Genomic DNA, 16,899 nt, shown 5'->3' with positions numbered 1-16,899 from the left:
GCAAAACCTTTCATACCATCCCATGTAGCACCTACCAATAATATCACTCCCCAAGACGATTAGGAGTGCAATGATGCATTTTGCAGCACAATATTCGGAATATATTGGTTTAAAAGCCAAAGGTTGAATGAGCTTCTAAAAAGGAACTCATTTAGTAGTCCATTAAATCAAAGTCTGCCACACTACCCAGGACTACAATTTCTTAACAGTTTGTGCCTATGCAGAAAGTATGCAGCTGATACAAAATAAATGGTGCTGCAGCCGAGCAGACAAATACAATAGTACCTCAGAATAAGCTGTGCAGATCTAATACATTGTGTCCACCCACAAATAAAAGGGCTTTTCGAACACTGCATGGTGCAAGCCAAATGGATGGTATTATGGGAATTGGGCTGACATCTTCGGGCCAGAATACCAGTGCACGCAGAGTTTCATTGAGAGAGCTTGTTTTGTGGATGCTTACATGAAGAACAGTGCAGGATGGAGATAAGACTGAAGAGCCTTTTAAGAGCTCTGTGGATATCCTAGTACAGATAGAGCATTATGTCACAGTTCAGGATTGTGAGGAATTTTCAGAGTGCATAGCTGGTGATAGCAGTGCATGGTGCAGACCACACAGTGCTCTGAATAAAGATGCTTTGTATGAACGCTCTTGATTTCCCATTGGAGTAAACGATGTACATGTTGGAGGCCAGAATAGATGTGCATTTGGAGAGCTCTTACAGTGTCTCAGTACTTGAATTCTACTGTAGGCGCTAACGAAAACCAGAGGGGGTGGGAATCTAATCAATGGATTTAAATTCTAAAGTGAAAATTGTTCATATAGCTTGAGCATGAGTAAGATATTTTAATTCACAATGTTCTTTCATTGTAAAAGTAAATTAAAAGTTTTAGTGCTGGGTGTTGTAATGCACTTCAGCAATGGACATTGTCCCTTATGTATTAAGGCCTTTCCCCATGGACAAAGCATGGGTAAAGCCCTTTGATACAGTGGCCCACTGTAACCCAGCTCTGTACTGTCCTATGTTAGGTTTCTATTGGCTCGATTACGATTTTGGGCAGACCGCCACCGGCAGGCTGTTGGTGGCATTCCGCCTGAAATCTAGGACAGCAGAGGCGTAGTTAGAGCTTGTGGAGGCCGGGGCTATCCCTCAGATTGCCGCCCGGGGTGTGGGGGTGGGGGTGGAGGGGCACGAGTCAGAGCACAATTGCCGGCGGTGAACGGAACTCGTCTTGTTCCGGGACCGCAGAGACTGAATACCTTCTGTAGTGTTCTGCAAAGGACACAGTCTAGTTGTTCTAGCCCTGTATTACACTAATCACCCACCCACCACAGACGTCACTGGGTCAGGTGACGCTGCCAATAAAAGGGGCCGAGCGCACGTGCTCGGGGCCATAGTTATACTATCTAACTGGTGTCCTGTGTCGTCCTTTACTCCACCATGTGGGCCTAGGGCCCCACCACCACACCTTCCATCCAGAGAATCACGAAACCTACATGCCTACATAATCAAATTCTGCCTTGAAAAAGTCCACGTCCGATTGGCCACAAGGGCAAAAAACGTGTCGGCTGCCTTTTTCATGTATGGAATAACAAATAAAGACCAAGCACATAAAAGCCTGCTGGGAACGTTAATTGCAAAGCAAACAGCTTGATAATTAAAAACATGCCCTCTGGTTTCCTCTTTAGAGTCTTGTGTCCCAATAGATTGCCATAAAACATTTTTTTTAAATCCTCTGATTGTATGTAGTATGCGACGGAACCTTAAGCACCCACAAACACGGTACGTCACGGCGTCAAATATCACAGACATAAATTCAAACTTCAAAGCCTGTACGTACCACAATACAGACCCTTGCGCACCTCCGCTTGATTGCTTGCACACATGTACGCCGGCCTATGAAGGGAAGGGCTCGTCAGCTGGATCCCGGACCGTAAACTGAGAGGGCTCATTATATTTTCCCCTGTGACCTCGTTTGGGGCGCGCGCACGACTGTTATGTTCCTGGAGGTCCGCCCCCGGCGCCCCGAGGGCTGGACGTGTTGGTCATGTGACGCCCTATAATAAAAAGAGGTCTAGCACGTGCGCGGGCGTTCAGAGAGAGAGACGCACAGACCGAGCAAGCAAACTTATTCCCAGTGTCTGACTGAGTTTATTATAGGGCCACGTGTTAGGCCTAGATGGGATTAGATGCCCCGGAGTGTAGGTCCCAGAGTGATCTCCCTAGGGCAGTCCTGTCCCCAGCACACGACACAACAATTGGCGACGAGGGTGGTTGTCGATCCCTCGCTCAGGGTGTGTGTGTGCCCCTCCTTGGGTGAGGCGGCTGCGGGTGCTCCCAATTGCCCGCAGTGCTCGTGCCTTGCTGCCACGCACACCCCCGCATTGCTCGCCTGGAGGAACAACTTCGATCCCTGGCTCTCAGGAGGTGAGCGGCGCTGGCTTGCACCTTCCTACTGCGCACAGGAGCTCGATTGGTCGCGCGAGGTTCTCCCTCCGCGGACTCTCCACGCCCGGTGCCGCACCGTGTCTGGTTGCACGTGCGTGACTCGCACCTCGGCACGCCTGGCGAGGCGCTCCGGTCGGCGCCCGGTCTTGCCCAGCTGCTCGAGGGGACGTGGTGTTGATTCGCCCCAGGCCTTCACCCTGCCACCCGTCGCTGGGGCGCAAGGGCCGTCATTTGCCTGGCCCGTGGAACTCGAATCGCCTGAGCGCGTCGGCCGCTCTCTCCGCGCTAGTCGGAGTGCCCCTCCGGATCATCCCCGAGCTGCCCACGGACCTGCTCCAGAGCGTCCAGGGCGATGGCTACCATTCCGCCCATTGAACCGTTTGTGGTGGAGGGTGCGCCCTCCACTCTCGCACCGAAGTGGAAGGAGTGGGTGGACAGGCTCCTAATATTCTTCGAGGCCACCAAGGTCCACAAGGAGCAGAAGCGTGCCATGGTCCTCCATCTTGGGGGCAAGGACATCCACTCCATCGCCCGGACCCTTACGGAGGCGACTCCCAAGACCCATCACACCCTCATCAATGCACTCAACGCGCATTTCGAACCCATGGCCAACCAGGATTATGAACGATTCATCTTTCGGCAAGCACGGCAACTGCCGGATGAGTCACTGGACGCATATCACTCCAGGCTCAAGAAACTAGCACTGACATGTGGATTCCAGGACGTCACAGAAGAGATCAGGGGCCAGATCATCCAAGGATGCGCCTCTGCGAAGTTACGCGAGAGAATACTAGAGGAGTCGGGGAAGCCTCTGCCAGATATCCTCACGGTGGGTCGCACTAAGGAGCTGTCCAAGGCCAGGGCAGCCCACATGGAAGCGGCGCTACAAGCCAACATGAAAATGGAACCGGTTAACAAAGTACAGGTCCGCCCACCGCCCAAATGGGCCAAACGAACAACAACCCCTCAGGGCGGAGCCTCAGCGCAGTCATGTGGCTACTGTGGTGGCCCGAAACATCCGGCGCCAGAATGTCCAGCAAGGGGCAAGAGATGCTCAGGCTACGGAAAAATGAATCACTTTGAAAAAGTGTGCAGGTCCAAGAAGTTCGGCAAACCTCGCCAGACAGTACACACGGTTGCTGAGCACGAAGGGGCGGAAGGAGAACCCAGCAACAGTGATATGGACGATGACGAGGAGGAGCGATCCGTACACAAGGTGCACATGATTGGCACCGCCACTAGACGCACCAGGACGCTGCCACAGTGCTCCATACAGGTGGCCGATCAGGACATCATGGCAACAGTCGACACGGGCGCCTCGATCAACCTCATGAGCGCATCCCTCTACAGAGACATGGCTACCCCTCCCAACCTCCGCCCCACTCCGATCACCGTTTTTGCCTACGGACAGGACGTTCCCCTCCGCATCCGTGGAAAATTTAAAGCAGCGGTCCGACACGGGGACAAAATCACGCGAGCCAACATCTTTGTGTCGGAAGAGGGTCAGGGCATGCTCCTGAGTTGCCGGACGGCAGAGGACCTGGGGGTGGTTACATTCGCATTTGGTGTGCATGAGGAATCGGTACAGCAACTCATCGTGGACTTTTCTGACCTATTTGAAGGAATTGGATGCTTCAAGGGCCGGGAGATACATCTGCATGTGGACCCCACTGTCCAACCGGTGGCCCTGCGACACCGTCGCGTTGCGTTCCACTTGAGACCACTGGTTGAGGAAGAGCTACAGAAACTGGAAGCAGCGGGGATAATTGAGAAAGGGTCCGGCCCCACCCCCTGGGTATCGCCCATCGTGGTCACGAGAAAGCCAAAACAGCCTGGAGCGGTCCGGATTTGCGTAGACATGCGCTTACCCAATGCTGCCATCAAGAAGGAGCGACACATCACCCCCACGATAGATGACCTGATTGGGGAGATGGCTGGAGCCCGGTGGTTCTCCAAACTGGATCTCCGGGCAGGGTACCATCAACTCGTACTGGACAAGGAGTCCCGGAACATCACAACATTCTCCACCCACATTGGACTGCGCAGGTACACCAGGTTGAGTTTTGGAATATCCAGCGCTGCCGAAGTCTTCCAAAATGTCATCCAGGAACTGATTGCTGGCATACCGGGAGTGATCAATGTCAGCGATGACATCATGGTACACGCACGAACAATCCCAGAACACAACCAACGGTTGGCGCAGGTTTTCCGCAGGCTCCGAAGTGCGGGGCTCACACTGCATCGAGACAAGTGCGAATTCCTACGGAACAAACTGGGATTTTTCGGATATGTGTTCTCAGACGAAGGAGTCAATCCTGATCCTGACAAGGTGAAAGATATCAAGGATGCGCCACCGCCCGCAACGGTCACGGAGATCCGAAGTTTTCTCGGGATGGTAAATTACTGTGGCCGTTTCATCAGGGACTTGGCCAACCTGACTCTCCCCCTGCGTGAACTAACCAAAGACTCCACCCCTTGGAGCTGGGGACCTGAACAGGAAAAGGCATTTCAAGACATTAAGAGCGCACTCTCCAGCAGCACCACGTTGGCGTTTTTTGACCCACAAAACTCCACTCTCATTGCAGTAGATGCCGGACCGGCAGGACTGGGGGCCGTCCTGATGCAGAGGGCTCGAGACGAGATAGACTGGTCCCCGGTTGCCTTTGCTAGCCGGTCCCTCACGGACACAGAACAAAGATATTCCCAAATTGAGAAGGAGGCCATCGCCATACATTGGGGATGTCGTCACTTCCATTTGTACGTCTACGGCAAGCCCTTCACGGTGGTAACTGACCACAAGCCGCTGCTGGCTCTGTTCTCAGGCACCTCATCCAAGCCACCCCCAAGAATAGAAAAATGGATCTTACAACTGCAAGAATATAATTGCACTATTGAATACCAGCCAGGGGCGAAGAATCCGGCGGATTACCTATCACGACACCCTAGGCCTGCGACTCCTGAGGAGATGGACGAGGCAGAAGAGACGGAAGCGTACGTACAGTGGGTCGTGGCGAGATAATGCCCGCGCCCCATTTCATTGGAAGAGGTTGTGAGCGCCACGGCTCAGGATGCTTGCATACAGCGGGCCAAGGACCTTCTCCGAACCGCCAACTGGCAGAAAGCCAAGGAGGGCTGGAAAGTACTCACCCCTGAAGCTCAGAAGATCATGGACAGCTTGTACCACGTGAGGGCTGAACTAAATGAAGATGCGGCGGGATGCCTCCTGCGGGGGCATCGCCTAGTGATCCCAACGGCTCTTACAGGACGAGTGATCCAACTGGCCCACATAGGACACCAGGGGATGGTCAAGACGAAGGCTCGACTGCGGACGAAGGTATGGTTCCCGCTCATGGATGATATGGTGGAGAGTGTGGTGCGATCGTGCGCGGCCTGTCAAGTTACGGGTGACAACCCCCGTGAGGCCCCCATCATCGTGGAACCCCGGCCACAAGGACCCTGGGAGAGAGTTAGCATGGATTTTGGCAGTCTCCCGGATGGAAGACACACGCTGGTAATGATAGACGACCACTCAAAGTACCCTGAAATCGAAATTGTCACAAGCACCAGTGCAGACTGTGTCATCCCCAAAATGGAGAAGATCATTGCCACTCATGAAGCCATGAGAGAACTCAGAACAGACAATGGACCGCCATTCCAGGGTCAAGACTTTGCTGAATACCTATCGTCTCTGGGAACACGTCACAGGCGCATAACACCTCGGTGGCCTCAAGCTAATGGGGAGGCCGAGAGGTTCATGAGGACTTTGAACAAAGTTATTCGTATTGCCCACGACAAAGGACAGTCAGTGGAAATGGCCATTTTTACATTTCTCCGAAGTTATCGCCAAACCCCGCACTCCACAACTGGGGTGGCCCCCGCACATCTTCTTCTAGGAAGGGTGATAACTGACTCCATCCCTCATCACCCCAGGTGGGCACCTGCAATGATAAATGAACATGCGGTAGAGAAGAAGAGAAGTTCTGCATGTGAAAAGATCAGTCAGAGGCGGCGGGCTGTGGCCCCGCGGTTCAAAAGAGGTGATGTGGTGCTCATCAGAAATCGTGTAACGGGGGGCAAATTTAAACTCAACTACGAGAAGCGGCCATTGCGAGTTATCGGAGTGAAAGGCACCCGCCTCACGGCCATTCGAGGACGAGACAGGGTGACTCGCAATGTGTCTCATTTCAAACTGTATCATCCTTCAACCCTCGAGGCAGTGTGCCAGCAAGGCAGTGAGCAAACAGAAACCGAAACCAATGTGCCGGCGGTTGAATCAACAACTCGTCAAGAGGCCCGGCAAAACAACGAGTATCCAATTTCCAGCAAAGAAGTGGGAGGTGACGCGGAGATCCTGGATGAGGCCCCAGATCCGGAGGGGGCAGACAGAGAGGCGCCAAGTCACGAGTTGGAGGTTGGAACGGAACTGGTGAATCAACGGGGGTCACAACGTCAGCTACGTGACAATCCCACCCCCTCCGGCTGGCTGAGAGATTACTTCACGTAAGACTGTTCCTTTTTCTTACATATATGCATGCGCAGTTTGAACTGAGTAGCTGGTGGCGTGGCCTGGCCTTGAAGGACGCTGAAGGCATCGGTCCCAATGTTTCATCGAGCAAGAAAGAAAAAGTTACGTTTAATGTGTTCATTGTTTTGCGTTTTTGGTTTTCCTTATTTTAGGAGGAATGTTATGTTCCTGGAGGTCCGCCCCCGGCGCCCCGAGGGCTGGACGTGTTGGTCATGTGACGCCCTATAATAAAAAGAGGTCTAGCACGTGCGCGGGCGTTCAGAGAGAGAGAGACGCACAGACCGAGCAAGCAAACTTATTCCCAGGGTCTGACTGAGTTTATTATAGGGCCACGTGTTAGGCCTAGATAGGATTAGATGCCCCGGAGTGTAGGTCCCAGAGTGATCTCCCTAGGGCAGTCCTGTCCCCAGCACATGACACAACAACGACCACACCACCACCACTACGCTAGGTGGTGCACTGCAGGGACATAGCTGCCAAGTTTTCAGATTGCTGTGTGTGACATATTCATAATTTCAGTGTAATTATGAGTGGCATTTGAAAGACTGAGTGACAGTTTCTCGATAGCAAAATGAAGACAAGATAAAACATAAATAACAGAAATTACACCCATCTGAGCAACGAGAAACTCTTAAGACGTTAACTGCTGCAAAGTACCAGAAATGGAGAGGCACTAACCTAGTGTCCTTGCAACCTGAAGTGGTATTTGAGATCAGTGGAACGGACTGTTGATTGCTTGCCTATGATGCAATTAGATGGGGACTCCAAACAGCAGAAAGCTGTCATGTAGAGATGGCAGGTAATGGGACATCCACCGAAAACGGATGGCTACAAAATATGTCTTACCTCTAGGCACCCCACAGTACTGCAACTCCTCATTCAGAGGTTGCGTACATCGTTGTGTTCAATGCTGAATTGTACAGTAGCTCCATCGCCATAGAAGCCTTGCAGGAGTGGTGTGGGGTGCCAACTGCTACAATTTGGTATGGCATTACATAAGAGGGCAAAACAAATCTGCTGTGTTTTTTCTGCATTCACGATGCAGAACATGGGGGTGCTGGTCATGGAAAAATGATTATTGGCTGCTGACTTTGGCACTGGGAGCCAGGTTAAGGTCTCGGCGAACCAGCCCAAAATCTTGTGATTCTGGAGGAAAACAGGTAATTTCCACGTGCCAAACAACAAATGAATGTGTCCTTCTAATGTAACTGTGGTGCACTTAAAGGCCTCTAATACCATTGGTCGCCTTCGCGTCATATAAAACTGCAAAAGAAAACATGCCCTGGGAGAAAAGTCCCAGTGTGTTTGAAAAACTAGCTGAATAGTGTCAACTACATAAGGCCCCGCCTGAAACCTCCTTCGCTTTGGGGATCTCGTGAAAAAGCCAAGTGAATTACCAGGATACTATTGTGGGTTATGGTACACTTTCCAAATACAAATACAAATCTCCACCGCAACCGTGTGCCACAGTAGATTAGGGAACACAGAAAAATTTCAATAAAAGTACTCACGTTGTTTGAGAGGTGATGTCCAAGTTGGGCACAAGGCTGCAGGGTGAGCGTTGACAGGTACTCGACACTTCTGTAGCTTGGCAAGTCAGATTGAGGCCGTAATTATTTAGAAACAGTGAAGGTGGCTGCAATAGTTTCGCGGGGCCGGGGGGGGGGGGGAGGGGGGGGAGGGTGAATTAACAGCTGAGTTAAAGGCACGGTGACAGCTCGGGTCGATGCGAGGTGCCTGCAGCAGCGTTGTGAAAGACTGCCGCCTCCAAAAGGCTCATGGAGCCTAATCCCTACAATGGAGGTGGATCCCTACTAGGGATCAGGATGCCAGTTTCCGACCGCTTTTTCATGGTGTTCCCATCGCCATGAAAATGTTGTCAGAAAGGCACTTTTCGGGCCCCCGTGGACCTTTGCTGCTTCCACTAGAGCAAGTTTAAAGGCATCTATCCATCCACCTTAGAAATGACCTAAAGTGATCCATGCCAGTCACCGTTTTGTTTTGGCCCCTAAGGTACAATCTGTACTCATCACAGCAAAAAGTGTAAGTAATATGGAGTTAGTGCCTTTTAAAGCACATGTCACTGGTACTCACATTGTAAGAATGTTGTTGCCCTTAAATCAACCAATATGCTTGTGCCAGATAATCATGTTCAGAGTCTATTTTAGATGGTTTTTATTGCCCATGGAGGCTTTGCTCAGCATATGTTGCTCTTTACTTACAACCAAGTGTATACGTTTTCTGTTATAGGTGGATGTCTTTTCTAAAAGTTTGCCTTTTCCGGATCAGTACATGGTAACCCAATATGTTTGCAATTCTGTGGCGTGCTGTGGAGTTGTGTATCTGATAATATGCAATCATTTTTGTGCTGTTTGCTGTGTGCAAATTGTTTAATTACCTTTCAATGTCCTTCCAAACACTCATATGTTAGCAAAAGTAAGTTATGGTAAAGGGCATGGAACATCTTATTGCTATTTTGGGAAAGGCGTTGGGGGTTGCTGTGCCTATATTTATTGTCTGGAGGCCATTCAGTTAACATTGTTGTGCACTCCTTGCCTCTGTATGGTTTAGATGCATCAACATGCCAACTCTCAACCCTCCCGTTTGAACAAGTTTCTGAACCAATAAATAGTGAGATGTGGGAAGTAGAAATAGGGAGATCTGGAAAACATCTGGACTACGGATCTTTAATGAACTGGCAATGGCAAAGCTAATAGGTCTCACCTGTTTCCCACATGGATTTACCAATGGAGGCATAATGGCTTTACAAATGCAGATGATGTATATGCATGCACATGTAATCATGTATGGGCACATATGTGCCATCATGCTGTGACAGCCCAGCACTATGACGTATATGCGCATATGTGTCACCATGCATGTGTGTTCATATACAGTGACGCAAATCTACCATTTATTTTCACCATTCCAAGATGGTAGACTTATATCTTTTGTTCAGTAAGATTTTATTAAATTTTAAGACAAAATGAAAAAGAATAAATACTTATATCTTTTAGTAGTAAATAAAAAAACGAAGTTAAATATGTGTAAATAAAAGAAAGCGGTTCACTTCCTTGGCGTACTAAAAGTGATAGATACAAATAAATCCCTGAATTTGCGAAGGTGCACGTCGTACAAGCAAAAGGATGGTAGACAAGCTGTGCTCCAGGTGAAGGACATATACAAGCAGAGGGAGGAAAGCTGCTGAATGAGATGCAATGTGGTGAGAAGTGTGGCTCAGGGGTTAGAGGCGGCAGATCCGGAATCTGAGATCGGCCCTGGACCAGGGTTCAATTCCCTACCTCGGTGGGACTCGGGCTCAAAACTTCCATGGACTCGATAATTCTTGCTCCGGTGCCTACTCGACTCACGGGTTCACACTCTGCGACTCTGGGCAATAGCTTGCTTAATCTCCACAACGGCCCCTCGCGGCGGGATGCCTGGCTTTCACCTTGTGGATACCCTGCCAGGGTTATCTCACAGGGGAATACCAGGACGGGTTCCCTAAGCAAGCGCCGGGAAACCCACTGCGGGTAGCTGTGCGCTATATAAGCTCAACTACATTTACATTTACATCAAATGAGATTGACAAGAAAAACAACCCATGGTAGGCAACGGGCTGACCCCAAAGCACATAATAAGTATTGGTATTTTCCACTGGTAACAGACAGCTTAAAGGTGCCTGAAGATGAGACCTAAAGAGGATTCAGGACAGGGAAAAACTGAAGGAAGGAGGAAAACGCAGAAATAATATCATAAGTATAATATCATTTAGGCCAAGCAGGAAGGTGCATTTTCTTTACAGATTAGTGAGAGGAACAGGTTGCATCAGTTGAAGCAAATGAAATATTTTTATGAGGGCTCAGCCATATATCACATTTTTTTACTCGCACTGCATACTTTAGATTAAGATGGCGCGTCTCAGCAAATCATACCTAAGAAAAGGAACATGGGAAAAGGCGGCACAGAACATGGATTAAACATTTGTAGTGTCGGTGTACTAACTATAGAGTAAGTGAATATTACAAATGGGAACTTAGACAGGTAGTAAAGTGAAAAGGAAATGTGTGATAAAAGAATGTTCACAAACAAAATCAATATATTTTATTCCAAATAGGTAAACCGATGTTTGTATTGGAATTCTGAAATTATAATACTACACGATTATGTTGCATTTAACATGTTCTTAATTATTGAAAGGTTTTCCAGCACTTAAAGGGCTGCCTGGAGACCCTGGAGCGAAACTATCTGTCCTCAAAGGAGAAGCATCGAAGTTTGCAGCGACAGAACCAGAACCCCAGACCTGGAAGCATTGGGGTGTTCGATCCCGACAGGTCAGATTGAGCCCTATGGTTGATACAGAGTCCAGAGTTTACAGAACTTGTACTGCTGCCAAGAGTCAACTCTTGTTGAATGACTGTTATTGAGCAGAGAGGGGGTTCAGTTGTGTTCAGGATGTTAGAAGAATAACACAGATCATTGCTATCAGTCCCACGATGGACAAGTTAAATGAAGAATTTGCTGGAGAAATTCCCAAAAATTCTAAAAACTCATCATAAACCATATGTAGAACTGTGCTGTTGGATTGTGGTAACTTGGAATATTTTGATGCCAGCAGAGAAACATATCCAGGCATTGTAGTTGAAACATGGCTGATCAGGGTTCAGACCTTACCATGATATGGAATTTGTTTAGAAACAATAGTTCCTCTGAGAGGCTCCAAACCCCTAACTCATGATGTAGCCAAAAGATTTTACAGTTTAGTAACTTCACATTTTTAAGTTGCTATGAAAGTCAATACTATGGCCTCGATTACAACTACAGTGTACATTTTGTTATGGGTGCACATTTCTAATTGGGGCCAAACAGAACGGGATATGCATTTTGATATGTATTGCTGGATACAAAAATCGGAATTTCATACTATTTGCCAGCGAGATTCCCATCGTGTCCTACCTGACAAGAACCTATGAGCAAATAGTACAGGTTACGCTACTCACACAAAGACAAATAGCAAACATGCAGGTAGTACACAGGTTAGTGCAACCTGTCTAAGAATACTATTTGGGGCACAAATGTAATCAGGACCTATTTGTTTTAAAGTTACTTTTTTTATTAGACCAGAGAACTCCTGCTCCTCATAATCCTTGAATACCTATGAATTAGTTTGAGGTGTTTAGCTGATAGGACTTATCTGGATGCACGAGCATGTTCCTCGCGGGGCTGTACCTCGATTTGTATCTATTCCTGCAGCCATGGAAGATTTCTTCTAGCTATGGTCTAGAAAAGTTTCCAATGCTGTGTGATGAGCAACCTATGTGGATCAAAGCATCATGACGATTTTGGGTGCTATGTAATAAAGAAAATTATTAGTTGTCGTGATTTACTCATTTTGTCCTCACTGGAGTATTTATTTCATTTACATTTCAAAATATTTTCTTTAGCCACACTGAGATGAATTGCAGTGATCGATATTACTCTGCTGTCATCCCAAATATGTCTAATACCTCTCTCAGTCTGAAAAGTGTATCCTACAGAAATTGCAATTAGCACACTCCAAATTCCTTAGTTCTGAAAGACTCATCTGACTTCCTTGCCTGTCAACATACCCTCAATTGGCTGGTGTCAACCTCCTTTCAATTATATAATAATATAATAATAACATTGGTATGTGTAAAGCACAAGCAATTACCCAAGGGTGTCAAGGCACTGGGGGCCATCGGGAAGATTAGATGAGCTACTGCCCAGAGTCATATGGTGCTGGGCTAAGCTGACACTGGTGCCCGGGATCGAGCTGTGGGCCCCGTGTTCCGGAGTCATTCGGCCTGGTTGCTGCGCTACATCTCTTCCTATCCACCCTCCTGACAAATAAACTGCCTCCATAGGCTTCAATGGGATTAACCTCTTTTCAGACCCAGAGCTCCCTGCCACAAATGTTCATTCTCCATTCGCCTTAATGAGACCATGCTCTTATACGTCTGACTTCATCCTCATTTTAGAGTCACCAGTTCGACAGGTGTGCAGTTCATTGCATTAATATATATAAATTCTTCATGGTGATGCAGCATTTGTTCGATGTGTCCTTTTGTCTAAACTGTGCCTCATCGCAGTGGCTAGTGTTACAATCCCTGCCTATCGTGGGAATGTCTTACTATGTTCTGCCCAGTTCCAGACTCCTGGTCTCCCCAAACTAAGGGAGTCATTAGGATGGTGGACGGACCTGCGTCCGTCCGCCACCCCCGAGGTAGAGGGACCGTCTGCATGGGCAGCGGCGGTCCCTCCATGCATATTAGGATGTGACCGCCACCCTGGCAGTCACATCCTGTATCCTTAACATTGTGGTGGGTGCTGCTTCAAGCAGCGCCCGCCGCAATGTTAAAAATGCATGCATTGCATTTGCATGCACAAAGCGGTAGCACCGCGCGGTGCCTGCCGCTTTGTGCATGCAAATGCAGGGGGGTACTATAGGTACCCCCCATGTGCACCCCCACACCCCCTTCACCCTGGGGGCCCGCAAGGGCCCCCCAGAAACAAAGGTCCACATGCTTTTCCACGGCAGAAAAACCGCCGCGCAAAAGCATGTCTACACATGCTTCCTAATTTGGCTGACGGTGTCTTGCAGACAACGCCACCAAATAGCCCACCAAAACCCGCGGATCAGCGGCGGACGGACCTGCCGTCCGCCGCTGGTCCCACCGCCATCCTAATCTGGCGGTGGGTGTTTTATGTGGCCGTTGGCGGTGAATCCGCATCCTCCGGTCCGGCGGTGGCTTCTGCCGGCCCGGAGGATGCGGATTCACCACCATCCTAATGAGGCCCTAATTTGGTTGATTGACTCTAGAGGATGGCAGTTCATTATTTGGGTATAATCAAGAGTATGACATGGAAGATGTCAAGTAGTTTACATATTTTCCCCTGCAATCCCCACAAATGACGGGAAGCAACGGGAGCTATACGACATTGGAAACGTTTATACGTTCCAGGGGGACAGTCCACACAATCACCAACGCTGTGCAGAAAAAACGCAAAAGGCACAGTATCACGTGGAACTACAGGGACCATCAAGCCTAGCAACCGCCACAATGTGGGCGTCCACCAGAAAGCTGGCGTTGACATATAAACAATTCCCTTAAACCACTTGAGACTCTTACCAACTGGGTCGTTACCTTTGAGAAAGTTTTCAGGAAAAACTAAACGTGTTAGGTGCCTCAGACTGCTCCACAAATAAATGCTGTCAACATTTCGTATAACGTGTGCGACTCATTTCCTCTTTGAACTGAGAGAGACATATATATATATATATATATATATATATATATATATATATATATATATATATATATATATATTCACTGAAAAAACCATTGGTTATAGACCATATATAGTTAGGGATTAGCATTTACAAAACCTTAATTTACTCGCACAAAACCATAGAAATTCGCATATATAGTTAGTTGCAATAACTATATATCGCGCACCCGCAATCCACTGCTGATGATGTCACATATTACATCATTCATGACATGGTCAGTGACATCACTGATGACATCACTGATGACATCTCAAATGACATCACTGATGACATCTCAAATGACATCACTGATGACATCACTGATGACAACATCCAGTGACTGTATGTTTCTGTAAAGTTAAAATATGTCTTACATATTGAAGAATGAGTGGATGTATAAGTGTTTGGATGAAGGATTTAGTAGGTGCATGACTGACTGTATGAGAGAATGATTAAATGTGTCTCACTGAGTGCATGGGTTAGTGACTAAACTGTCTTAATTTGTGCATCATTATATCTGTAGTTCTGTAAACTGCTGCATGTGTTGATCAGTAGCTATATGAGTAACTATATGGGTTATTGATTGGTTGCCCAAATATTTGTATGGGAGAGTGAGTGTGTGTGTGGGGGTGGCTGGGAGGTGTGTGACTCTGTGCATAGATGTGTGAGCAGTTGATTCACTAGATGTATGGGTTCAAAAGTGCATGTGGAAACAGCTGTATGGGCGGTTGACTGTCTGCATGAGTGTATTGGTGAGTGATTGGATTTCTCAGTGCTACATGTCAAAGTAAGTACATATGTAAAACACAGTACATGTAGGAGTTGACATATATAAATAACTGTGCATAAGAGCCAGTGAATGTGTGAGTGGCTGTATGGATCATTGTGAACTTGTATCAGTGATTGTATAAGAGAGTAAATATGTGTTAGTATATGTTTGATTAAGTAAGGTGTGTATAACTGTATAGTTGAGGAAATGGAGGTGTGATTGATTCTTTGCATGACTGACTAGGTGTGTGAGTAACTCCATGGATAAGTGACAGTCTGTGAGTGTCTGTTTACACTGATTGTATCTAAGGTTATATTAGAGTCTGAAGAGGTTCATCGTATTATCACATGAATGATGTCATCAGTGATGTGATCAGTAATGTCAAATGAGATGTCATCAGTGATTTCATCAGTGATGTCATTTGAGATGTCATCAGTGATGTCATCAGTGATGTCATTTGAGATGTCATCAGTGATGTCATTTGAGATGTCATCAGTGATGTCATCAGTGATGTCACTGACCATGTCATGAATGATGTAATATGTGACATCATCAGCAGTGGATTGCGGGTGCGCGATATATAGTTATTGCAACTAACTATATATGCGAATTTCCATGGTTTTGTGCGAATAAATTAAGGTTTTGTAAATGCTAATCCCTAACTATATATGGTCTATAACCAATGGTTTTTTCAGTGAATTTTCAAGGTTTTGTAAATGCAAATTCCTAACTATATATGGTCTATAACCTATGGTTTTTTCAGTGAATTTCATTGGTTTTTTAAAAGCTAATATCTATAGCTGTAAAATATATTCTTTATTACGTGACGTATCACGTAGCCACGTGAGACGCCTCATGACGCGTCGCATAAACGTGACGTATCGTCTCTGCAGCGCAAACAAAACCCGTAACGTAAGTGCGCCAGAGCACGCTTACAGATATATATATATTTTTTTAACCTTAATTAGACAAAATCCACACGTGCACATATATCTTGAGGCCTTGCAAAGGCACATCAAACAAACAGTCCCTACAATTTTGCCAAGTTTGGTGGAAATCTATTCCTTTAAATTTTATTTTACTGTTTCTCTTGGTTTTCCCCTTGTTACGCTTACCGGAACGCTACCCGGTACGCAAACCGGACGCTCCAAAAACACAAGATGTCGGACTCCCGTTACGCTGCCGGTTAGCTGCCCGGTTGGCGTACCGGGAAGCGCCTCTACCGCGAAAAATCGCAATTTTCTTTTTTTTTTTTTTGGCCCCGCGGGGCACTTCAATATCCTCCTCATCAATCCTAGGGGGTCAGAAGGGGTCTACCTTGCTCCCTTTTCTTCATTTCCCCCTTCGTTTTGGCCTCCTCTTGTCTCTCGATCCTACCGAGAGACAAGATGGCGGCCGCTCCGGACTGTTTAGAATGTTGACAGACACCGGAGAGCCAATCAGCTTCGCTTTGCAAAGCTCTGTTACGCGAAAAGTACGCGAACTGGTGCGCTATCCGGGACACTGTCACAGATATATCTGTTTTTTTAAACGTTAATTTCTCAAAATCCACTGGAGCACATATATTGAGACCCAGCAAAGGCACATCGGGCTAACAGTCCCTACAATTTTGCCAAGTTTCGTGCAAATCCATTCAGCCGTTCGAGCTAAAAGTGAGGCCAAACGCCCTATGGAAAAATGAATGGGAAAAACGCGTTTTGGGACCCCCCTTTTGTCTCGGGCCCCCCTTGACGGACCCCCCCCAAATTTTCAGGGGCTGCTCAGAAACAAAATGTACCATTTTCCTGAAAATTTCAGCCGATTCCGTCCACAAACGCCAAAGTTATTAGACATAGAATTTTCAAAAGTTCCATAGAGAAAAAAT

At 47.5% G+C, this 16,899-nt stretch overlaps 1 protein-coding gene across 1 annotated transcript in view; it reads left to right on the top strand.

The window, feature by feature from the left end:
* AKNAD1 (AKNA domain containing 1) overlaps positions 1-16,899 on the top strand; it is a 425,253-nt gene that overhangs the window by 56,721 nt on the left and 351,633 nt on the right. The window contains exon 5 of the mRNA XM_086936316.1: positions 11,176-11,309. Within this exon, the coding sequence (XP_086792442.1) occupies positions 11,176-11,309 (134 nt within the window). The remainder of the gene's footprint in view (positions 1-11,175; positions 11,310-16,899) is intronic.

Source organism: Lissotriton vulgaris, chromosome 1_1 (assembly GCF_964263255.1).
Source record: "Lissotriton vulgaris chromosome 1_1, aLisVul1.2, whole genome shotgun sequence".
Classification (NCBI taxonomy): Eukaryota; Metazoa; Chordata; class Amphibia; order Caudata; family Salamandridae; genus Lissotriton; species Lissotriton vulgaris.
Note: the sequence above shows the minus strand (reverse complement) of the source record. Positions and strands in the feature narration are given on the sequence as shown.